Source organism: Trachinotus anak, unplaced genomic scaffold (genome assembly GCF_046630095.1).
Source record: "Trachinotus anak isolate AG129_WGS33_773 ecotype Australia unplaced genomic scaffold, CSIRO_AGI_Tana_v1 ptg000009l, whole genome shotgun sequence".
Classification (NCBI taxonomy): domain Eukaryota; kingdom Metazoa; phylum Chordata; class Actinopteri; order Carangiformes; family Carangidae; genus Trachinotus; species Trachinotus anak.
In genome coordinates, this window is record NW_027273860.1 from 7,717,501 (window position 1) to 7,742,328 (window position 24,828).

A 24,828-nucleotide genomic window follows, 5' to 3' on the forward strand; every position below is an offset into this window, starting at 1 on the left:
CTTTGTCAGAAGACCCAGATAGAGGAGGGAAACTGTGTCTATAAATAGTCATCTTAAACTCTACTGAAAAATTGAGGTAGACTCACCGGCCTGCCTCCTAAATCGTCATGACAACATCGACAGGAATGACAGTACTGAGGGGATGCATCTAAAATAGGAAGCTGCTTCCCCACACACAGATGTCTCCAAAACAGACAACCAATCACTCCCAGTCTGCAGCTACTTTAATCTTAGAATTTTAATGTTGTTAAACAGGAAATAAATCCTCCAAACCTTCAGTGCTGCAGTGAACAGAGCAGCCATTTTAATCCGCAGTCGACCACTCCATACAGTAAACATACAATACAATGCACAGATGTAGCGAGTGAGGTGCAGTCTGCTAGCACTTCCAGACAGATGTGTGGATGAACTGAGAAGAGTCTAATGGGATTCATAGGAAGAGGGATTGAGCACAGGTCACTGTCAAAGTCCTAAAAATGCTGCATGACAAGTGAACAGGCTAGATGTTTGTGCAATGTAGGCACAAATCCATAAATTACACTGTGTGCAAATTTAATGGACACACATAATTCAGTTTGCACTGAATAAATTAATGGTAACACAAAAAGACCCTATACTTAACATTCATAAGAAGTATATAAACATAAATAATGTATTATTGGATTTATTACACTATAATGCAGTTGTCCTGTAAATAGTTTATCAGTATATAAATATAGTAAAACACAGTTGCAATTATATAAAATATTACTTAATAGGAGATGTTACCATTTTTGACAAATATTGTGATTGTGAATAAGCACTTGAAATGCTCTTATAACTACATTATAGTAGAGTGGCAGAAAGTACATTTACTCACCAGTACTTATGTACAAATTTGAGGTACTCATACTTGATATTTTTAGTCCACTACAATTCAGAGAAAAATATTGTGTTTTTTACTCCACTACATTTATTTGACAGCTGTAGTTACTGGTTACTTTTCAGATTTACAATTTTGAATAAATAAAATATTTTATCTTAAAGTACTATACATAATGTGGAACAGTACTATACTATTAATCTACTTAGTAGTTTATTAAGTATCTAAAATTGGCTCCACATTGACAAACTACAACATTAAAATGTTTTTACATGTATTTGTTGATGATAAAAAGAGAATTTAATATGCTGTAATAATATGGGACAATGAGTATTTTTTCTTTTGATACTTTAAGTACATTTTGCTGCTGTTACTTATGATGGAGTTTATAGGTATATAAGAATATATAAGTAAAGCATCTGAAATCTTCTTCCACCACTGATGGCAGTGTTTTCTGAACCTTCAATCAAATGTTTATATGCTGCTAATAAATGTCAAACAGGTGGACTTGAAGTGTTATCAAATTAGTGAGTATTGCAATTTGTATTTACACCAATATTTCATCAGTGTAATCAGATAATGTGCAACTGCTTAATATGTGACAGACATGAAGAGGCAAAAAACGTATTCAAAAATGTATTTTTATAGTGAAAAAATGAACATAATATCCCCCTGGTGACTGCAGTGATTCAGACTGAAGTTGACATCAGCATCATTTCTTTCTTACAAGCAGCAGAAGCACTAATTAGACGTCCCACTTGTCTCCACTGCTGCTAAAAGACACTAAATTGTTAATACCGCTCATGACCTCCTTCTGCACGCTACTTCCTGATCCACGCTCTCAGATCCAGCGAATCCACTGTCACCATGGCAGCTGTGTCGTCACTGTTGTCATGGTAACGCTAGCACTGCTGCATTTGCCAATACTCATTCAGTCTCCATCCCCACGTGCCCCCACCCTCCCTCTCCATCTCCCCCCTCTCTCTCTCTGTCTCGCTCTCTCTCTCCTGCCCTCTGTGTTTATAAAGCTTATCCCTATATGGCCCGCAGTTTTAGAGAGCAGCTGTTGGGAGGCAGATGCTGTAAACTGCGCAGTGAGCGTCTTTGTCAACACTGGCCCGTCAAAGCACACAGAGTGTCGTAATATAAACACTATTGTTCCCGTCTGCAGCCTTGTGTGAGGGCTGTAAGAGAAAACATGCCCTCCAGTCAGTTTTTCAGGAACTTGGCAATAAAAAAGCCGATGGTGTCCCTGTCGGCTCTGCAGGGGAGGGGAGCTGTCGTTTCTGTCTGGTCCCAGATCAGCTCAGGACTGAACCTCTGGAGGAGGCGCAGCTGCTCAGGTGACAGGCCGGCTCCCAGCATGCCTTCTGCGCCAATGTGAGGCTCCTGAGAAAGACAAGAACAGGAGCGTGCATTGGTTGAGGTCTCTTTACATCTGCGGGTATATTTGTGCGTCAGTGAACGGCACCACAGTACTAACCTGTGGCTGAAGCGTGAGGCAGGGAAAGGTATCGAGGGCCCAGGCTACCTGCTCCTCGTTCTCTGCTAGAGTCACTGTGCAGGTGCTGTACACCAAGACCCCACCTTTCTTTAACAACCGCACCGCCTGCAACCACACACAAAATCTGCTCATTTATATATTTGTGTCATAACATATAAAGACCTTTTATTAAATATAATTTATAATAACACAATGTGACAGTGTTAAAGGAGTTGGTTGTAGTGATGAACCTTATCACCTGAATCTGTTGCTCCTTTCAGCTTTCGAGAGATTTATTGTGAGCTTCAGCTCATTGTTTGGGTTTTCCCTCCCTTTCACTCACAGTGTCTAAATAACTCACTGTACACTAGCCTCGTTTCCGGAGGCTCACATAGAAAAGCTCAGGGAAGCAGCTATGTGAGGTGGGGTGGGTGGTTAATCACACATAAATTTACCAAACCAACTAGTTGGTCGTCGTTCTCAAACTCTTTTCTCTTGAAAAACAGAAAATACTGTTCAAAAACATTTCTCAAAAAGCAATCTCCTACCTGTGGAATGAGCTCACTGTTGTCTCTTGTGGCTGTTTGGGGGAAAAACATCCACCACAACTACTCAACAAATGTTAAGCACCAGTTGGATATAACTGTCCTCCAGCCTCACGGGGCAGTAATGAGCCCATTACGGTTTAGTGCACAACGAAGACGCTGCACCAAAGAACAAAACTTATTTGGACTGACTGATTAACCCCAGACGGACAAAGTTGTGGATTTTTTTGCCACTACAGAGCCAGATAAGTTGGTAGGGACCAAAACCAGAGCTAATATTATACATTAGAATATTAGACTTCTCCACATCAATACTAATGTTGCTTTTTAACTGCTGGATGTGTAAATAAGCAACAGCTAAGTTTGCCTTATAAAAGGTGACAATATGTCAATGTTGTGTTCACAACCTGTTCCTGCTGCCCTCAAGTGGCCAAAAAAATCATGAAGTTTTACTGTAACTGGTCACAAGTCTGCCAATATGTGTTGTATACACGTGCTGACACATATCCAAACAGGAGCCTTTTTCTTCAGCCTGCATGCTGAATAACCTTAAGCACATGCTGGTGGATGCTGTGTTTCACTGGGATAAATGACGTCCTCTGCATTTACTCTAATCTCTCTGTAGTAATCCATCTTCTCGCTATACTATAAATCCACCCTAAAACACAGTCCTCATGGTTTCCTCTTTCCTCTTTTTCCAATTATGTACGTTTCTATCGAAAAACAAACAGGAATATGAGGATGGATGTCTTGTAAAAATACCTTCTGGAGCTACTTTACTGTCTCACAACAGTCACAATGCAAGAGGTGTTTTTCCAAAAACTACTGACATGCCTCTTTCTTTAGAGCAGAGAGTTTACCAGGATTAAAGTCACGTTTCTTTCAGTCAGGAATAACTTCTGTGAATATGATTTTGAGGTGGATTTTCCCTTTAGGATGTGACTTACAGCTGCACACAGCAGTGCTTTAACTGTCAAATGCTGCCACCTACAGACCAGTCATGTGATGCGACAGACCCTCAAACTGTTGGTTCTGTATCTGTGTATGTGTGGAAACCTACAGCATGAAATAACTTGCGCTGCAGTGGCTGGTAGGAACAAATCTCCTTGAGGCTCCAGGTGCTGGCCATGTTGGGTCTCTGTCCGAGCCCACTACAGGGGGCATCCAACAAAACCCTGTCGAAACTCTCAGGGGGGAAGGGAGGTCCTGGAATATGAACAGAAGCAGAAGTGTTATCTTCCTGTTGAGTCCTGGGATTAATCACAGATAAATATTCATATCCGCCTCCCTACCTTCAGTCATGTGTGCTGGGTCGCTGCTCACAGCCTGAGTGCTGTTGAAGCAATAAGCTTTGATGCTACGCAAATGCAACATTTGTGCATTTTGACGAATTCGATCGATCTTGTTTCGGATCCTGTCCAAGGCCACGACTTCACCCTGTGTGAGACAGAAATCCAATAATTACACCCACTGAGAATCAGGCCTGTGGTTAGAGAAGCCATGGATGAATTTTATCCTCATTAATATCTACACTGAGTGACCAAAAAATTGGAACATCTGTGGGCTAGAATATATTGCAATAGATATAGCTTCTTTCACATGGGTATGAAATTAGTGGAGTTTAAGACAAAAACAACTCTAAATCATAACATATATGAATTTTCGTAGACTAGTTTCTCAGAACATACACTGAAAATGAATTTTAGAGGACAACCTTGAAACCCTGAATCTTAAGTACGATAACTAGAGCGGCTAACACCTGCAGCAGACTCGTCTCTTCATTAATAGAAGTGGTACCTGATCCCCCATGACCGCAGCGATGTGGCAGGTCTTCCCTCCAGGGGCGGCACACATATCCAGGACACGCTCTCCAGGACGAGGCCCGAGCACATGTCCCACAACCACAGAGGGGAGGTTCTGCAGACACGAGTTCAGCAATTCACTTTGGGGAGCGATGTGTGTAGATTACTTGAACATGTTACTCCCTGATTGGTCCTAAGGCTGCATCATTCACAACAAACTGTAGCACTATTTAATAGAAGTCCAACATTAACATTCGTCAGCTAACCTACTCATCATTCTGACACTGAGAGGCAGGAACATGCATGTAATGACTCTAATATAGATTGTGATAGAAGAAATACCTGTAGGAAGGCCAGGTTGGGAAGAACACCATCAAAGGAAGGGCTCTGGTAAAGTGGCTCTATCATCCGCACACCGATGCCTCTAAAATAACAGAAGACAGCGACTGATTTATTCTCCTTTTTGAATTTCAAACCACACAATCACCCTGACTGCTTGACCATGGGGAAGCCTGGTGGAGGGTTTGATGTGTATTGGTCTCGTTTTTAATCATGCAGTCAGTATAATAAACTTGTTCATTGACTTTTTCTCTTTCCAAGTAGAAATTCTTTGAACTTACTAAACTTTCCTCCTGATATTACACTGAATCTCCAGTAGCACCACAGCAACATGTCAGGCTGGACTGTTCATGGGCCAGATATTTAAATTTTGGCATAGTCATAAATTTATAAGAAATGTTCCCGTACTTGACAGGCTCATCTGTGCAGAAGATGCTGGAGCGGTCCATTTCAGCGACTCCATTTCCCACAAACACTCTCTTCCCCTGGAAGCTCGTGGCTCCTCGGGTGCACTTTCCCTCCAAGTCAGAGAAGACGGAAACTACATCTCCAGCCTTCATGTCTGATCAGCAAAAACATCATGGGCAGATTTCATGTTAGACAACCACACTCTGAAATATAATCAACATTCGTAAAAGCAAACATTTTGGAGAATTTACTATTCTTATGATGTATGCCTTTGACTCTTACACTTGGGGCTGGCAAGGATCCCTGGGGCGAAGACATGAGCACCTCTCAATACAGCACTGCCACACTGAGCACCCACCACCACCTCCGAGCTGAGCTGCTTCACAGGCCTGAGAATACAAGAGGAAATGGAAATCATCACTTCTCAATCACTGTCACTGGACGTCCTCGGGCTGCGACAGAGTGCAGACACTTTGAGGCTAATTGCACAGCAGCTACCGACGCTGGAGATACAGCATATATTGCCACGCATGGACAATTATACAAAGCTTTTCTTTGTTTGATTGCACATCAGCAGATGTATGAGGGTGAGGGGTTGACCCATGATTTGTTGTTTCTGTATGCACAGTTCTGTGCAATAGATTTAGGCGCTTTAGATGTTTTTAATGTTGACCATCCCCGTCCAAACATACAGCCAGAGTCATAAAGAACTATCCTCAGCAACAAGAACCACAGTCCTACAACAAATGCCATGGCTCACAGTTTACTTTTAGTGCCCAATACTTTTGCACAGTGCTGCATGTGTCCAAAAATAAATTTAAAAAAAGGTTGAATCATACGTTTAAAAAAAATCTATCCATGACCCTGACTGTGTTGCTGCTGTATTTTTCTTTTTTTGAATCACTTGAACTTGAAGGCATACCCTTAAAATTGAACAAAGTAGTTCAAAATCATTTCTGTGCTTTAAATGTCATTTTTTCTGTAGTCATCCCTTAAAATTCCACGTGGGTTTGGCATCAGGAAACATCAGCCCAGTGGTTGGACAGACGCTGCAATTTAAGGCTAAGAGTGTACTGCGCAGAGCAAATTCAGATTTGTCTGACGTTGCTCCAGCATTCCTTACATACCTCGGGCCATCAACAGGAAGGAGCAGCACATCTGGGATTCGAGGGTGAGGAAGAATCTGAAGCGAGGCCTCCTCTTCAGACGAGCTGCACATCTGCTGCTTGAACAACAACAACATGCTGAGTGATTACGACTGTGCTGACCACAGGCGCCACTGTGGGGCACCAACACACTGCAACAACATTTCTAAATATATGAATTTCCTTGCTCCCACCTTTTTCAGCTCATCTCCTAACTGGTGTCTGATCTCTTCCAGGGAGGCGAGATGAGTGCTGGCCCGAACACAAGTATATGAAGGCGGGTGTGAGAGACATGTGAGCAGCTTGTGGAAACGGCTTTCTGCCTCCTGGTGACCCACTGCAGCTAACACCTAGACGCAACAAAAACAACATGAAAGGAAAGACCATGAAAGGGGAAATGATTTGCAAACAAAATTTTGAAGATTAAATTGACAGTAGATTCATTAATCTCAGTGTTGGGTTAATTGTTTTTAGCCACATAAATAAAAATGTAAGGAGATTTACTGATAGAAATTAAGCATAATATCAACAGACATCTTAAATTAAAACAACAATACTGATACATCCAAACACGATTCAGGTTATTCAACACATTAAACTGAATAAATAAACAGTTTTCAGGTCTGTAGCTATAATTGCGAGCACCAAGGACATGTTCATAATATTGTCCCTGTTTTAACCACCTAAGTTACATATAAATATGAGTTTTTAGGGCAAATTAGGGAGATAAAAAATTGCATAAAATATAATTTAACAATTAAATTACCATCTAAAATGTGAAACTGTATATCGATGCTGTGGGAGCCCATGATGTAAACATTTCTAAAAATTTAGCAATGCCCCAAAGGCGATCTTTTTTCCACTGAAAGAGGCTGTGAGGTGTATTTTATTCATGATTCTCCAGAAGAGAGCATTGACTTCAAGGGGACACATAGAAATTCTGACCTCCTTGTTTAGGAAGACACTCTTAAGATATTCAGTCACTTCAGGCTTCAGAGAAATTCTTGGAAAAATAGACATGTCTTCTGCTCTCAGCAAAACTTTTCAGTCTGTACAAAGAAAAACCTTGGGTCAATAACAGAAAAGCAAATTAATCATGATTCAATCAGGATCAACATACTCTGCCCACAGAAGTCATTTTAAATTCAAGATGAAAAGTTGAAGTCATTTGTAAATTGATAGTTGTTTTTGCATTCATTGTGTTTTCTGCTGTTTTGTGTGTATTGAATTATTGCATTTCCAAGGCCCATCTATGGACGTGCGTTGCTATTTGTATTTTAGCCTCGGCTAAATAAAAAGTAACAGTGCATTAACATATAACAGACCAACTATATGTATAAAGTAACATATTGCATGGTCCAGTTAATATCTATTTCAGCACTCCTTGCACTGTTCCCTACCTGTACCACTTGTCTCCAGAAACATATACAAATAAACGTTTATTAAATTAATAATAATTGTGCAATAAACTACAAAGAATTCAGATTAACATGAGTAGGAATTTAACAGACTCTGTTAAGAACAACTAATTCAGTGGAAGGGAAGACATTTAGATAAAGACCTAATTTGGATTATGGTTTTTATAGTTAATCCTTCTCTCCCTATCACTGGCTCTATCTGAATTAAATATAGCAAATTTGAGATATTTACATGCTAGTGTGTATTTGTGGTAATGGCCCAAGAAAGTTCCTTTTCCTAACATTAAATGATATCTTACAATAGACCGTTTAATTGACCGTCTTTTCTAAGTTTAATGACAGTACGGAGTCTCTTTTAATAGGGTTCAAGTACTCACGTTTAGCTGCTCATGGCCGGTGCTGCTACTTCCGCATACGTAATCATAGCTTGGTCACGTGACACGAGTTGTCTTGCACATTCATGTACGTTTGTATTTTTCTTTATTTGCAGGTAGAGGCGAAACTTTAGCTTTAGTGTCACATTGAACGTGTTCAACGGACAAACATGATCAGAGCAAAGTCAAGTTAAACCAAAATAAAAGAAAGCTTTGTCATAAATTCAAATATACAATTCAATATATATCTTAACATGGAGCAAACATTAGTTATATACAACTTGTAGAACTGATGAAATTTCAATATTTTTATCACTTAAAATGCTATGTGATTCATTACAGGGGAGAGTTTATGTAACCTTCCAGTTTGGTACACAGTGTTCAATAAGCCTTTTCTGAAAACTGTCTGCTCAGCTGCCATGGTTGCTGCTGAAGGAAGTCACTCTCCTTGTCATACAGTAGGCTATATTTCCATCATTGCATTTTTGAACATTAAACTGTCAGAGACTAAACCTGAACCTGTCTGACTGGACGTCAAACTGCACATGTACTGACTGTTCTCAGGCATGTACTGTGCCGTTTCTTTATAATTAGAAAATAGTCACAAAACCATTCTGGTAGATGTAGATGACAACTTGATGCAATAAAACTGTGTTGGTTCAGTTTAAGATTCAACTACATGTCGTTGGGATTCTCCCCTTAAAGGTTCTTATTTGATCCTAAATATTTAATGAGAAATACTATTATTTAAAATTATGTTTTTCAGGTGCTTTAACCTTTAACCTTTTCAGGTGGTATGAATGACAGCACTGTACGCCCTGCAAGAGATGGCCTCCCTGCAGCGCCCCTGGAACTTTCGCTAAAAGTTATTTTTGTGGAACCGTCAACGAACCTTAAAGTAACACAAAAATAACTTTTAACAAACGTTCCAGGAACGTTTCTGGGAGATCATATTTGTTGAACTTTCATAGAACCTTGAAGGAAAGTTCCCTCAAGGTTCTCTGACGGTTCCACAAAAATAACTTTTAACGAACCTTTCTGGAACGTTTCTGGAAGGTTACGTTTATAGAACTTTCAGAGAACCTTGAGGGAGGGAACGTTCCCTTAAGGTTCTCTGACGGTTCCACAAAAATAACTTTTAATGAACCTTTCTGGAACATTTCTGGATGGTTACGTTTATAGAACTTTCAGAGAACCTTGAGGGAGGGAACGTTCACTTAAGGTTCTCTGACAGTTCCACAAAAATAACTTCTAACAAACGTTCCAGGAACGTTTCTGGGAGATTATATTTGTTGAACTTTCATAGAACCTTGAAAGTTCTCTGACGGTTCCACAGAAATAACTTTTGACGAACGTTTCTGGAACAAAGATTTGACCTTTAACGAACGTTCCCAGAACATTTACAGGTGTAACCATTAGGGAACATTCCCATAAGGTTACCTGTTTGCTGGGTAACAGTAGGTCCCAATTGGCTGAGCCTGGAAAAATACAATAATAAAAAAGTTTAAAAAAAAAAAAAAATAATAATAATAATTGGATGGTGCAAGAATGAATTAATCCTGTGAGCACACCAACAAATCTGATAAGAACGGAGATAATGGTTTATCTCTCTCTTTCTGCAATACTCACAGACTGTATATAAAAAGGCAACGAAAACGCCACGACGTCATTACGTAACCGGAAAAGGAGTGAATAGTCTGGTTGCATTTTTGACCATAGCACCGCCAGCAGCTAACGGGCAGCAGAAGCCTCGCAAGCGGAGTCAACACCAAGCTGCTCTGAACATCCCGTGTTTGTACGATTTGTGGAGAATTTAGCGACACGGTAAACCTTAGATAATAAGTCGCCACTTCTGTGTGACCGTACGCCGATTTATCGTGGCGTTAGTTAGGTTTTAGATGTTGCCGGGGCGCATGGAGTCGGCGTTGAAAAGGTCGGTGAGGTGTTTTGCGGACAAGAGATCATCCAGCTAATGTTAGCTAGCCGCAGCCAGCCACGGATCGCACGGTGTGGACTTCAGAGTGGAGAGGCTTGGTGCTGCTGCCCACTCCGCTAACAGACAGACGGACGGACACTGGTATTAACCTAAACAATGGGCCTCATTTTCGCTAAACTGTGGAGCTTCTTCTGCAACCAAGGTGGGTGTCGGTTCACTAACCTCCCGCTAGCTGCTCAACCGGGGATAATGTGAACGGTTAGCCCGTTAGCTTAAAGTGAGCCACCAAAGCCATAATAACAGATTGAGGAGGATGATGTGACTTCAGGACTTTGGCTGCTCTACCATTTGAACTGTCTTTGTTTAACTTGCAAGTCAAACCGTCCAATTAAACTGCAGCTTCCCAACACTACCATCCACTTCAATAGTTAATCTGTTTATCGGTTTCACAACCAATATGATTACCCTAAGCCTGCAAGAGCGTATTCATCGAGTTGTCAATCAGCTTTAACTTACTTTCCAGGGTGTATCAAATTACATAACTTTCCCCCCACTTTCTGGAAAGCTTGTCTAATGTAAATAGTCCAATTTATCTGTTGAGCAAGTTATTTTGCTGCTCACTTTCACAGTTTTAAAGCCAAACTATTTGTTATACATGCAGCCACTGAGTTGTCATTGAGTAAGAAAGTAAAAACTATAGGAATAGTAATAACAATAAAAGCTTGTCAGGCTGAGTGGGAATCATTGTTTCTGCACATTTTGCCTGGTGTTGGGTGTAATGATTTGAAATCTGTATGTTTAGGTCAATGACTGAATTTAGTACTTAATATTGATTAGGCTATATCTTGTATTTGTATTTGTTCTGAGGGCTGCAACAACAATTATTTTCATTATCACTTAATCTACCAATTATTTTCTGATTAGTCAAGTGATTTGTTTTCAAATGTCTTTTTTTTGTGACCAACAGTCCCAAATCCGAACATAAAATCCTCACATTTAAAGCTGTAAACAACAATTATTAAGAATGAAAAACTGAACTGATTAATTGATTATCACGATAGTTGCAAGCAATTGATTAAGTGTTACATTTCTAATTTTTTATGTCTTGCATAGACTGGAGAGTAATGATTAACATCTGAGTGTGAATGATCCCACTATTTCACGCTAACCCACCAAAATGATCTGTATATCTTTCACTTACACGTGTGTGATGTAATTGTGACATATTACAAATTTCAAGCTGCAGGATTTTGTGTTTTTTAAAGAAAACTGAATCTTCTCTAACCTGATATACAGTAAGGTATTAATTACATATCTAGCTACATTTTAGTGGCTGGCACAGTTATTTTCTTACAATGAGAAGGTATTATTTTTAGTGATAAATAAATAGGAAAGAGAGTTTTTGAGCTGAAGGTTCACTCCGATTGATAAGGGATCTGGTTCTGTTGCAGGTTTAGTTAAAGGAGCAAACACGGTCATCTTCTGCTTTAGTGGTCATTATCATCAACTGATATTGAAATTTATATGACTCCCTCTTTTCGCTCACTCCGGCCTGTGTCGTGTCTCTGCCTGGCCTCTGCGATATGAGAGACGGACTCCTGCATCCATTCCCTAATTGTGGATTACACTGTTCCCAGAGTCAAGTTTCATTCACTTAAAGAGACTCCAGTGAGGCCTGAGTGAAACAGTTAGACACAGACTTACTAGTCTAATCAACACAGTATAATTACCAGAGAAATAACTAATCAAACCAGAAACACTGTTATTGGCAATTATGTAGCTGCACTTTAATGTGTCTTGATGTTATTTTTGTTTTCTGTTACTCTGAAACCTTTTGCTACAATATGTGATATAAAAAACATGTTTTAAAGCCCTTAGGTACAGTGTTTCCAGCTCAGAAAATTGCACCATTTTGTCCCAGAGGAACAAATTTCATGATCATCTCATACAGCAATTGTAATTTAGTACGTTACCGCTGGCAATATCTTCTCTGTTTGACCATAAAATGTTTGTGTTTCAAAGAAAACTGACTCAACCTGGGTTAGATGTGATAGAGTAGCATATTTTCCCCTGAAATTTAGATTTTATGATGGTAATGATGACATGTCAATTTAGTTGTGCTGTCAGGATCATCACGGGGTAGCTCCTCTTTAAGGAAGCAATAGACATTCAACATCCTCCAAAAGCCAGTGTGGTTCACAAAGACAGTCGAAACTGCAACCCCTCTGACCAGACTTCCTTCCTCCCAGACAGCCAGAGGCCTCAGACGGCCGGAAAAGTCAAAACACTAAAGTGGGATATTTTAACATGTACGTGTCACCTCTGATTCTGCGGTTAGTCTGTGGTGTTTGCCTGCTTGACACTCGTCAAAGCCCTGCTAGCTGGTTTAATGAATGGTTAGAATTTACTGCAGTTTCCTTGATCCTTGGAAAAATGAGGTCAGGAAGTTTTGATGGAGGAAGGAAGTTCAACCTTTATGATTCAGGGCAGCAGTCAGTGACATACAGGCATTGTATAGACAGAAGCCAGATGTACTCTTTGCCATGTATTGTTTTTTGCAGCAACTTACAGTGAAGAGATTAATTACAATAGTTTTCTTTAATGATGTCCTATTGAGTGTTTTTCCACAGATGAATGAAATCACACTTAATTGACTGTGTCTGTTTTGCAGAGCACAAGGTGATAATTGTTGGATTAGACAACGCAGGGAAAACCACTATACTCTACCAATTGTAAGTAGTTTTATTGTTAAATTCCCTCCTTGTTTGTCTGAACTTGCAAAAACTCACTTTATGAATCTGTTTATTAAGTCTGATGAACGAAGTGGTCCACACATCTCCCACCATCGGAAGCAATGTGGAAGAAATAGTCGTGAAGAACACACACTTCCTGATGTGGGATATAGGAGGACAGGAGTCACTCAGGTCCTCCTGGAACACCTACTATTCCAATACAGAGGTGAGAAATACAAGTTTTACTACGTCCAAGTACATGAAGGGAGCTGAAGTATTGTTCGTTTTCTTCCTGAGCGTGGCAGCTGGTGTGTTTGTTCAGAGCACAGACGGCAGCAGGGGCCGCCCAGGTCAGAGGTCACCCTCTCACAAAGCGGACTGTCGGAGAAGCAAAGCTGGGGTCAGCCTCCGCCGTGTTTGTGGAGAAGGGAGTGGGAGAGGAAGAATAAAAGAGTCATGGCAGAGGCAGATGTGTGGCAGATTTTAAAGAAAGCTCTCTACTCAACCATGTGAATGTAACTTTCCTGATGCAACATCTGCCAGACATTTTCACAGGCAACATGTATTTTACTCAGTTACACCTCCTCCATACACAAACCCTGACAAAGGTGACATGATATTCAGTAAGGCTTTAACCTGTGTTTGACCACTCATGCCACACAACAGGTCACATGTTGCAGTGCCACATCTCATCACAGTTTTCATCTCAGTCATTCTTTCATTTTCAGTCATTTGTCAAGCAAAAATACCAAACACTAACTGGTTTTGTCTTAGTACGTCTTCTCACGTGATTTTCTTTGTCATATACCATTGTAAATTGAACATATCAAAGAAAGCAAATTGAGGACATCATTTTTGTCTGAAGGACGTTCTAATGGACATTTTTTGACATCATATTGAACAAATGATAAATTCATTATTCTAGAAAATAACTGGCAGTTTAATCAATAACGAACATGATCTTTTTTGTTTTGTTTCTTTATTATCATACTTACACAAAGCCATAGACATGCACATACGCACACATAAAATAGAGTAACAGATACAACAAGCACCAAACAACAACAGAGAAAGAAAAAACACAAAATAATGAAAATAAAGCAAAATAGATTTTTCCCAGCAGAGATTTCAATCAACTCACATCCTGACCTCAACTCTCATTCAATCTTCTTCTACATTGTTGTTTCAACAATGATGAGATGTGATGTAGCAGATAATTTGTTTGTGCTCGGTCATTTTATGTTAATTTAACACAAGTTAAACTATTATGTGTCTTTATCAAGTGTCTTTGCATTAAAGAAATGTAGAATTTATGACTGAGTGGTCTAGAAACCATAAACATCTATTACATAGAGTTACAAGGTGCCCTGTTGTTACTATAGTAACCTGTGTTCACCCTTTTCATTCAGTCAAGCAGCCCTGTAACACCCTGGTCGTGATCTGGGTCACATTCCTGTCAGATAACAGGTTATGACTCATTTGCTCGTATCGCAAAGAGTGTCTTTTTCCTGAGTCGTTGCCTTGGTTTAAATGGTGTCTCTCACATCACAAAATTAATGTGCCTTTGGTCTTTTGTCACACAGGGTCACTCTCTCTCATTCAAAAAGGGCTATTAGCATAGCAGTTACCAGTGCCCATTGTGAGGCTCTTGGCCTGGAAATGCCCACCCGCTGTGTTGCATTTCACTGCTGTAAATGTCTTTTGAAATGAGGTCGCACAGTGTGACTTTTTTTTGCGTCCCACTCTGCAGTTCATCATCCTGGTGGTGGACAGCACAGACAGAGAGAGGCTGGCTATCTCTAAAGAGGAGCTCTACAGGATGTTGGCTCATGAGGTAAAAACTCTCATCTTAACAAATCTCAGTATGGCTATAAGGAAACAGACTACACAAAGATGACTCTGTTTTCGTAATGGACATTGATTTTCCGCTGCAGTTAGCCCTTTCCACTGGGCTACATTGTTTAGAGCTTGTGTTCAAGAGCTTGCATAGAGCAAGGTTGTGGTCTCATTGTTCTCTGTCCTCTCCCTCCGTCTCCCTCAGGACCTGCGGAAAGCAGCTGTGTTGATATTTGCCAACAAGCAGGATATGAAGGACTGTATGTCTGCAGCAGAGATCTCCAAATACCTCACCCTGAGCTCCATCAAAGACCACCCCTGGCACATACAGTCCTGCTGTGCACTTACAGGAGAGGGGTAAGACACATCTGCTCATAGTTTTACAAACAGTGGCAGACAGCAACGTATGCACGTGGTTAGCAGAATTTTAATTTTTTCAAGGATTAGACAGTGATGAAGTCCCATCAACCCACCATCACCCCAACCCTGTCCAGCTGCCAGAGTCACAATAACTATACAGATGTTTTTAATTGATCTTCTTAAGGAGGTACATGAGATTGCAGTACAGGCTGATTGCCTGCCTGTTGGGCATTGCTGCCTGCCGCACCTCCGCCGGTGCCTCAGGGTGCCCCTCTGGCATGTTCTCCTACTCCTGGAGGGCCAGGCGATGCCCGTTGTACATTATAATTAATGTCTCCTAAGCAACATAACAGTTAGAGTAATAGTAAAAGAAAACAAAAATAGTTATCAATTAAAAACATGTATACAGATTTTCTCACAGGCCATGTGTGGCATCACTTAAAACAAGTAGTTATATTTTGTGCAGACTTTAAATGTGTTCTAGTATATAGTAGGTTAGAGTTGATTTAGCCACCAGAACTTTTTTCACCCCTGTGAAACGCACTGTTTCAACACATTTGTGTGAAATGTGAAATATAACAGTTTTGCTCAGGTGATATATACATAAGTAGAATAAGAGGAGAGGAGACTAAAGGAGAGATGTGGCCGTGTACACTAGAAAGACATAAATATAAGTATGTGAACAATTCTACTTGATACCAAATAATAATGTATTTAAAAAGTAATATGTCAGTATGGGTTGTCTGCAGGTTTTGAAATCTGGGGTCACATAGATTTTAATTATTTATATAATTAGAAATGATAGTTGTCACAGTACTGCTAGGAAATACTGAAAAAATATGTTGTGAAATTGGTATTAAATTGTGTTAAATTTAACTTGGTGGATCCTGCATAAGCTCTAGAGCACTGTTTTACTGCAGCCCCTCTGAACAAGATTGGTGTTTTAATATGTAACACATCAATTTCTTGGACTTTAATTACACACATTTGAAAGTGAAATCAGCTGCTGTGAGTGTTTCAAACCACCAGATGTCACTGTGTCTGCTGAGTTTAAAGCCCGGAAGCACAGACAAAATGAAAGCCTCATAGCTTCATAAGCCTTCATCCGCCCATTACTACTTTTGACCAACAGTTGGTGTGAGCATCAGGGAAAGTGCTTTGTATTAACTACATTAGGACAACAAAGGGAGTCACAGAAAGTTTTTTAAAGGTTAACTGAAGTCTGACGTGAGCACATTTTTCAACCACCAATTTCTTCATCTTTATTGTTTTTCCAGTTTATGCCAAGGTCTTGAGTGGATGACTTCCAGAGCTGGACTCAGATAGCCTCTCCCTCAGCCATTGATGGCCTGACTACCTGCACCACCCACAAGGTGGCAAAACAGCTGGCTTATTGTTACTTTTTTTTTTTTTTTTATGACAAAGTTGGACTTTGACCTCTGCAGACGGCGCAGTACGGGAGCACTGACACGTCTAATTGTTACGATGGAGCTGATAACTCCTACCAGTCAATGAAATGCATGACCAGAATTTCTGAACTGAACTGGTTATGAAACGAGAAGAGGATTATTTCAGTTCACAGGATGTCCAGGTGCGAGGCAGGGCTGCACTGAACATTTACACTGCATACATATCATGTTACATTACACCATATCAATTCAGAGTATGCCATCATCACATCAATGCCCAGCTTGGAAAAATATCATGCAGCTCTATTAATAATAATAATCATTATTATTATGATGATTATTATTATTGCCTCTGTATAAGTTTGTTCATATTCAGGTCAAATTTAACAGGACAAGCAAAGGGATTGCAAGCAGTATTGTAAAACCAGTTCTGATGGTGATGGTGGCACGAAGTTTTGCACAGAGTTCATCAGGAGTTTTACACAATTATGTTCGCATGATGGGTTTTTTTTTTTTTTTTTTTCCTTTTCTCAATATCTGTTACATTTAATTTCAGTTTCATAAGCTACACTGTTGGTGGTTGTTTTCACACTAAAACTTGGTGCCGTATTGAATTGTGGTTAAGTACAAAATCTCCCTTTTTATTAACTTTGAGCTTGTACTTGTATGTTATTAAGCCAAATTGTCTAGATTGAAAGTGTTGGCATGCAAACTTTTCCTTTATCTAACCCTTGGAACAAATGGAAATTACTTCAGCTATTTAATTCACCAAAACATGAAATGGCTGAGACATGATCTCAAGTGCAAGTACGAACTTCTGTTTTAATAACAGTATTTTAAAATTAAACCTGGTTATGTCAGTGATGCATTATGATTTTTATTTAATTTTATTCTTTTATGTTTGCTTTTATATACTGCTTTTTTGTTGCTCTAGACCTGTTTTGTATTAACAGACGATCATTGGTGCTCCACAAGTGTGTGACTGATCCACTGCATCCTAATATAAACATGTCATTAATTTTCTGCTGCCACTTTGGCACATATTCCTCTTAAAATGTTTTGTACTTTTTAATCAAAGGGATCAGAATAAGCTGCCACCATCGAAAAGGTGCCACACATTTATGAGAAGTTGTTACTCTTTAACCACTTGGACTTGAGTGTTCAGTGGTTTAGTAGCATTAAGATCTTAAATCAATATTTTGACCATATATTTACAATACTTGATCCTCAGCCTTAACTAAGCTGTTGCGAGTGTCTGGAGGACCGTATGTGTATGAATCTGACAGCCTCCTCATGATTTTTGCCCACATTTCCCTCTTCAACGCGGTATAAGAATTCCTTGAACTTGCTAACAGATCTATGCACGTGTCACTTTGAAACCAAGTTCCATAGTGGCCAAAAGAGGAGGTGCATGAGTTTCATTGGGTCTGAACCAAAGTGGTTAAGAACTAGTAAAGATCTTGGTCCTGGAAAGCCTCTGGGTCTCTAGAATACATTATCCATTGTTGTGGGACAAGGTATTTTTACACTAACAGGAAAAGTGAATTGTGCAGCCCCCAGACTCTTTGCAGCATTAAGGTTTACAAAATTTACCTTGATCTCACAAAGCAAGGGAACCAATCTTATACTGTCAGTGTGGTGGTGTATAGTCTGGGTCATGTACTGTTTTGTTTTCAATAAAAGTTTGTTTTGAATTTTGAGCCTGAAGATTTTTTTTTCCCCAAACATTTTGGTGATTGTTTTACTGTTCTCAAAAACAAGAACCAGGCTAATCTGATTCGAACACCAGTTTATTCACATCTGTAATATATTGGCCAATCAAAGCACAAAGCAGTCAAGAAAAGACACAGAACTCCTACCCACTTTAAAAGGAACATAAAGAGGAGCTTCTTGGTTTCTAAAAAATAATGCTGAACACATCAGCCATTTTTCTATTAAGTTTTTTTTTTTGTTTTTTTTCCCTCTAAATTGTACTATACATTCACTTTTCAATGATGCCTTTGCACTGAGGTAATGAGCAAAGAAAACACTGGCAAGACAGACATTTAGAAATGATGGTTAATCAGGAATACGTTGGAAAAACAATGAAAAAATACTGGATCTAGGTGCCATACAAAATGAAACATGAAACTGACAAATAGTGAACATCCGGGAAAAGCTGATATGTTTTCTAAGCTGCAACCCAGGTGCCAATAGTTTCCTTGGCTGTGCTCTCCTGTCTAACAAGTACAGACAAGTGTTCGCAGTAATAAGGTTCAACATTACAGTTAGAAATGCGGCGTTTTTAGTTTTCAAACTCAGTGCTAAAAAAAGTTCTCACAGTAACGTCACTGTCACACATAAAAAGCAACACACAAAGTAGCAAACAAGGAACAACAGCTGAGTTTTCAGCTGATCAGTCAGTCAGTCTTAACAGGACTTTTAAAATGGACCCAGCCCCGTCCCAAGTTGGAATATTATAAACTTTTTTCTGTCAATTTTCATTGGTGCTGGTGTTTTCTGGACTCCGCTTTGACATCATTTGCAAGAAACCCAACTTGCTTGCAGTCCTCTCGGCCACACATCCATAACAAGACCCCCTCCTTCTTGAAAAGTCCATGAAGTGGTCTCTTTGGAAATGTGACAAGTGTGTAGAAGCCCAGAGTGTGTTAATGTGTTCTGTTTGGGCCTGGAGCTTTGGGTCAAAAGAAAAAAAAAAAAAAACATACTGGAGAATGAGGGAGTTTAAAGTTACCGTGGGGCTTTTACAAAATGTCCACCACCTCACGGTACACAGTTCACTGCCAGCAGAAGAGAAGGCTTCAAACATGCATTTGTCTAAAGTGTGAACATGGCTTTGGATGAAAGGCAGCAACAGCCCAAAAACAAAAATGTAGGATGAGGCGAAGAACGGGAGGAGGAAAAGCCGAGATATTCTTTGGCCGAGGCGCATCATCTGGAAAATTTCACACGCACAGAGCTCTGGGGCACCTGAGAGAGGAAAAGGAAAATGTAAATGAGACATTCTTGTAATATAACCTGTGAAAAAAATGTCTCACCACAGAAGAACAACACTGTCACATGAAATCACCGACATCCACTAATAGGAAATAACATCCAGTTAAATAACGATAATAAAGCAAAATCAGGGGTGAGTCTAACCTGTCCTCAGTAAAGCCATCCATTTCCTCCTCATCATCCAGCTCCATGTCCAGCTCATTGTCGAGACAATCACGGCCATAGCCACTCAGGACGCTGCAGGTATAAAAGATCAGATGATCAAACGTGAACAACACTCCGACAAGAATCGCATTTGTTGGTTTACATCTCTCTGACATCATTTGGAAACTTCACTAGTCAACAACCAAACTGACTGAATGTTGCGTGTTGCGGCTGCTCACCTGACAGAGCGAAACGTGAAGAATACAATCCTCTTGAGCTTCTTGTTGTAGAAGAAGTAGTTGAAGGACCAGAGGCTCCCCTCTTCACCAAAAGGGTCTGAGTCCAGATCAGGGTTGTAGCTACAAACAAACATATGGACACAAACTTTAAAAGGCTGTACCATAGCCCTATGGGTTTTCAGCGGCATAAATTATCTGCCATGTAATACACAAATGCATGTGTTTGTGCAGACACACTCCTACCTGTAAATGTCACAGCCCTGCAGGTTAATCTCCTGGTCGATGGCGTTCCACAGCTCCGGCCCCAGAGAGTTAAAGTCCTCTCCCACGGCTGAGAACAAGCTGCTGTTTACTGCATTAGCCACCTGCAGAGAAATCCCATTCAAATGATTATCTAAAAAAAACACACAACAACAACAACAACCTGCTTTTCCTTCTCTGTACATTGATCTGACATGATAAATATACGCTCTGCCTCACAGGGAGGTCAGAGTCAGCTGTAGAGCAGCATACTGACCCAGTTGAGACTCGGTTCTCGGCTGAACTCATGGGCCCGTGCTGCACTGAAGTCGTAGTCCGGCCTGAAAGACTCGTTGAGCGTGGTGATGAGGTAGAAAAGAGTCTTCCTGCAACACTTGTCACTCAGAGGGTTTTCCCCATCCTCACTGCTCTTCCCCAGTCTGCACAGGAGGACACAGAAAAACAGTGTCATATGTCCACCATATACTTTGATCTGTCTGTCATGATATGCCTGTGACTGCAGTACTCACTGTGAAGGGCTGGTGGCGCTGGTGGACTGAGGGGGAGAAAGAGCCTCCAGGACGTGTGGCTCTCCCTCCTGGCAGAACTGCTTGAACATGTGTTTATCATCTCCTGCCATCTTGCAGGAGTAGCTCTCGATCCTGTGGGGCAGAAATGAAGTAGCATCTTTTAAGTGATACATATTCATGTGTTAAATGAATGTGTGTGTCTGTGTGTGTTATAAACATAATGGAAGAGACCAGCTGTTAGCTGAATCCCTTAAGAGTACTTCAATAATCCGCTAGGCTGAAACACACTATTACACAACACATAAGGGCTACCTGAGGGTATTTTAATGGATTTTTAAATCAACTAAATGAGGCCGGATTCTGATTTCTGAATGCTGAAATCATTTCAATCCTTGAAAATAAAAAGAAATAATATAATATAATTAAATCAATAATACAGGGCACTGAAAAATATACAAGGCTGCAGCGAACAATTATTTTCATAATCTGTTATTTTCTTAATTAATAGATAGGTTTGTTTCATAAAGCATACGAAAACAGTGAAAATGCTCTGTGCACAAAGTGACCCATGTCCGTGTACAATGTCTAGTTTTGTCTAATCAACAGTCAAAAAACCAATAATATTCAATTTACTATAATGTTCAGAAAATAAAATGCAGTAAATTCTCACATCTGGGAGCGTGCACTGATTGCAGCTGTGTTATTTGGGAAAATACAAATATCAGATCAAACTTGTTACTGGTTACATCTCTTTTTATTTGTTACTAGCATTAAAAAAGACATATTGCAATAAACTAGACGGTAACCCATATCTTTGTTTGACAAGGCAGGCCATGTCTTTCCACTGGAAACGTTATCTGCACAAACATCTGTCAAGAACAAGTCGGTGCTAAAATCTGCTGCGTGCTCCTTCATGTTTCTGGGTCAGACAGCTTTGTATACAGATATGCAAGTGGAACACACTGGTGTCCACTTGTTTATTTTGCCCCCACCCACCCAGAGGTTATGTAAGAGCAAAGGTTGTGCAACTTTAGATAGACTACTGAGACCCTCTCCGGCCTTGCCAGCCTAATTATAGGGACATGGGGTGGGAGAGGATACTGTGGTGGAAATATCTGCCCTGGTTTTCCATCCACAACACAGCTGACCTGCCGACAAAACACTCGTGAGAAGTGACACTGGAGCTGAGTGAAGATTATGAACACTAAAATGTGACCCTACACGACTGTTACCTTCTGAACACAACTCCGACTGCAGCCTTCTTGCATATTTGTGTTTAGTTGCTATGGTATTAGCCATTTATGAACTGTTTGGGTATTACCTTACAGTACTGCTTTTTTGCACCGAACAAATGACCTTTGCACATAGCACCAGCTGTGTTGTTTTACTTAGTTTTATGCATTCTTTGAAGCACAGTTTAACTTTTTAAAGTGTAGTACAAATAAAGTTGATCACTATTTTATCTTGTTTAATTTCTGTTTGGTTAAATCAGAATCTCATCTGTGGAAAATAACAAACCGTCTGGAAGGTATAATTTCAGTTTACGCCTGCAGCTTGCAAGTCCTGCTGCTCTGATGGGCTGCCTCACTAATCCCCTAAGCAGTCTAAACACTAGCGGCCTTGGCAGCTCCAGCAGCACTCAGCTCTTAAGTTGTATCATTATATGTGTTTATGTGTGCATGTACATATGTTCCAACAACACACTTCACAACAGCCTCCGAAATAGCCACAGAGTAGTGCGAGAGGACACCATGATGTGCGTCACTCTAGGTCACAGCAGCACAGAAGCTCAGTTTCACCACCCACGCTCCAAACCCTGAACTCAGACTGGGCTGCATAACTCCACAACCCACTGCCCTTTATATAACCACACTGTCACTGTAACGGCAAGCAAGTCCTTACATAACCTAAAACACACTGTAATGTTTTACAGTTTGCCGAGTCAAAAACATGAACTGTCAGTTATGAACTTACAGCAAAGGTCCTGAAAGTAGGCTTTTAGTTTAGTAGTCTGTTATCATGGTATTGCATAACTTGCAGATACATGTTTGCTCCACTACCCCCGTTTATAGGCAGAGTCTGATCTCTAAACCAGCCACACCTCTCATACGCTCTGTCCATGTTTCATGACATAACTTTTCCTGTATATGGAAAACTTCAGCAAAGTTGGAAGTTGCTCAGATTGAATGCTCACCACTCCAGTGGTTCTTACTCTGACAAAAACATAAGTGAGTGTAAGGTTTCACTGTTGTGTTGATGTTCCTGTTGAGCCACTGAGTCTGCACTACTGAAATAGAAACAGAGAAGCTGCTCGCACAAACGAATGTCCTTTTGTTTGAGAAACTAGAACATACAAGTATTTGGCATTTTTGCCTTAAAAGTGACCTTTCCTGATGATCATCTAGGAGATTTCTTTACTAATTGTTCCAGTGCTAATTTCCTAGTATAAAAATTACTGTTTGCCACTGTAAAACTGACAATGAATATTACAATGGTGTGTACAGTTGTTCTTGTGTAGTACAAGTTTAGACTATATGACCGCCTTACCTCCCAAGGATGCGAGATTCTCCTGTTTCAACACACAGCCGGGAGCTGAGAGCTTCAAAGCTGGAGTTTTCCAACAGTTTCATTGCTGTCTGAAAAACAAAAAAGATACAGATGCTGTTAGTCAACAGTCCCATTAGGAGAATAAGTAAACTCCACTTTACTACATTTCAGAGAGAAATATCGTATTTCTATTCAAGAACTATTTGGCAGCTTTAGTCAATAGTAACTTTTCAAATTAAGATTTTTGCATTTAAAAAAAAAAAATTATTATTTTATGCAATGAAGCTGAAAATATAAGGACTGGATGGACAAGAGGGGCATTGTGAAGGTTTTTTTTTTTTTATACCACCAAACAAAGACGAAACACATCCAGAAATAGCCAAGAGATGCACCAATACTGGGTTGCAGTTGTGTATAAAAGAGTGAAAAATGTCACTGTGATCTTATTGATTAATTCAAAAGTATAACGCTCACAACAGAAATGATCCTACATTGAGTTTGTCTACTTTTGACTGTCACCTACAGAGTAATATTGCGTATTGTACTACGCAGGATTTATTTTCTACATTCCTACAATGTGATATTAGCACTTTTATTTAAGTATCCTGACATCAGCTGTTTACTCTCTGTAAATAAATAATCAGTAAGGTGGGGCTACAGCGCCCCATGAGGGGACATTTTTAAGATAACGCTAAAAACACTATTTCCCCTCTGTACACCACCGCCCCTCCCCCAACCTATTCAATACAAGTTGACAAATCGTCTTCCTGTTTCTGATCGTCGATGTTACACCACAATCTACTTACCGAACAGTATTTTCAGCAGAGGCAGAGAATACGAGGTTCAGAAGAAGTCAATCCGCGAACAGCAGACACTCCTCTTCTTCACCAAACGGTCACTCGGCGACGCGAAAGATTAACGATCCGCGCTTTATCTTTGACCAGCTAACGTTAGCTAAGTTAGCGGTTAGCTTGCCGATTATTAACGCTCCTGTCTTCGCTTCACAACCGAGCTATTAATTCGCACTGGAGCTTAAACATCTTACGAAAGCACTCGGTCGAGAGGGAGTTATTCTGAGGCTTTTTAAATTTATAGAAAAGCTGCTCTTCCCGATTAAATGTGATGAGATTAAATCCAGAGACTGTTTGCGTCCGTCGGAGTCTGCCTGCAGCGGCATCCCTTTCAACCTGATTTTACAAAGCAATTTGTATTAGCTAGATCAAGTCGCCTTTTTCCAAGCGACTCGATCAGAAAAGTAGTAGTTACCTAGGCTAATAATATATCAAAGCAAGTCAAGTTTTCCTCAAATCGTCGGTCACCTCAACAAGGAATCTATTCTCATCAAAACAACGGACCCTACTGTGATGGGAAACCCAGCCCCTTTTCATTTATACATGTTTCTCTTACGTACACGCCCACTTTGAAATCAACGCTCCTTTGTGATTGGTTCTTTGACCTGTCTATATAAATGACAACTAAGGT

The 24,828-nt window shown here is 40.1% G+C and overlaps 3 protein-coding genes across 4 annotated transcripts; 1 reads left to right on the forward strand and 2 right to left on the reverse strand.

Moving 5' to 3' along the window:
* Positions 1-1,486: 1,486 nt before the first annotated feature.
* nsun6 (NOP2/Sun RNA methyltransferase 6) lies at positions 1,487-8,482 on the reverse strand. 2 transcript variants are annotated; one of them, XM_071484976.1, is made up of 12 exons: positions 8,380-8,479; positions 7,530-7,633; positions 6,779-6,934; positions 6,567-6,661; positions 5,722-5,828; positions 5,440-5,593; positions 5,035-5,116; positions 4,688-4,807; positions 4,183-4,327; positions 3,951-4,096; positions 2,346-2,471; positions 1,487-2,251 (listed from the first exon to the last, which is right to left on the reverse strand). In XM_071484976.1, exons 2-12 carry the CDS (start codon positions 7,602-7,604, stop codon positions 2,072-2,074), a joined length of 1,386 nt encoding a protein of 461 aa, XP_071341077.1. In that variant the 5' UTR covers positions 7,605-7,633; positions 8,380-8,479; the 3' UTR covers positions 1,487-2,071. The 2 variants fall into 2 exon arrangements, with proteins under 2 accessions (XP_071341077.1, XP_071341076.1); XM_071484975.1 differs by having other exon boundaries at positions 1,935-2,251; positions 6,567-6,664; positions 8,380-8,482.
* A 1,648-nt stretch (positions 8,483-10,130) lies between these two features.
* arl8 (ADP-ribosylation factor-like 8) lies at positions 10,131-18,349 on the forward strand. The gene is made up of 6 exons (XM_071484980.1): positions 10,131-10,514; positions 12,984-13,044; positions 13,123-13,270; positions 14,795-14,878; positions 15,086-15,237; positions 16,518-18,349. Exons 1-6 carry the CDS (start codon positions 10,469-10,471, stop codon positions 16,564-16,566), a joined length of 540 nt encoding a protein of 179 aa, XP_071341081.1. The 5' UTR covers positions 10,131-10,468; the 3' UTR covers positions 16,567-18,349.
* Positions 18,350-18,421: 72 nt separating this feature from the next.
* On the reverse strand, positions 18,422-24,709 carry maf1b (MAF1 homolog, negative regulator of RNA polymerase III b). The gene is made up of 8 exons (XM_071484979.1): positions 24,153-24,709; positions 23,347-23,435; positions 20,800-20,931; positions 20,547-20,709; positions 20,273-20,394; positions 20,030-20,149; positions 19,791-19,883; positions 18,422-19,619 (listed from the first exon to the last, which is right to left on the reverse strand). The coding sequence occupies exons 2-8, from the start codon at positions 23,427-23,429 to the stop codon at positions 19,595-19,597; spliced, it is 738 nt and encodes a 245-aa protein (XP_071341080.1). The 5' UTR covers positions 23,430-23,435; positions 24,153-24,709; the 3' UTR covers positions 18,422-19,594.
* Positions 24,710-24,828: the final 119 nt, after the last annotated feature.

What these genes read in the sequence shown, in the direction of transcription:
- nsun6 (XM_071484975.1), bottom strand. Translation starts at nt 7,604, where the DNA reads ATGTCTATTTTTCCAAGAATTTCTCTGAAGCCTGAAGTGACTGAATAT. An exon ending in CCAACCTGGCCTTCCTACAG is followed by an intron (nt 4,808 to 5,034) that starts GTATTTCTTCTA and finishes TCGTGTCTGCAG; the next exon opens with AACCTCCCCTCTGTGGTTGT. An exon ending in AGCGCAAGTTATTTCATGCT is followed by an intron (nt 2,472 to 3,950) that starts GTAGGTTTCCAC and finishes GTGTGGTTGCAG; the next exon opens with GCGGTGCGGTTGTTAAAGAA.
- arl8 (XM_071484980.1), top strand. Translation starts at nt 10,469, where the DNA reads ATGGGCCTCATTTTCGCTAAACTGTGGAGCTTCTTCTGCAACCAAG. An exon ending in ACAGGATGTTGGCTCATGAG is followed by an intron (nt 14,879 to 15,085) that starts GTAAAAACTCTC and finishes CGTCTCCCTCAG; the next exon opens with GACCTGCGGAAAGCAGCTGT. An exon ending in TGTGCACTTACAGGAGAGGG is followed by an intron (nt 15,238 to 16,517) that starts GTAAGACACATC and finishes TTGTTTTTCCAG; the next exon opens with TTTATGCCAAGGTCTTGAGT.
- maf1b (XM_071484979.1), bottom strand. Translation starts at nt 23,429, where the DNA reads ATGAAACTGTTGGAAAACTCCAGCTTTGAAGCTCTCAGCTCCCGGCTG. An exon ending in GAGAACCGAGTCTCAACTGG is followed by an intron (nt 20,395 to 20,546) that starts GTCAGTATGCTG and finishes ATTTCTCTGCAG; the next exon opens with GTGGCTAATGCAGTAAACAG. An exon ending in GATGGCTTTACTGAGGACAG is followed by an intron (nt 19,620 to 19,790) that starts GTTAGACTCACC and finishes TTCCTCTCTCAG; the next exon opens with GTGCCCCAGAGCTCTGTGCG.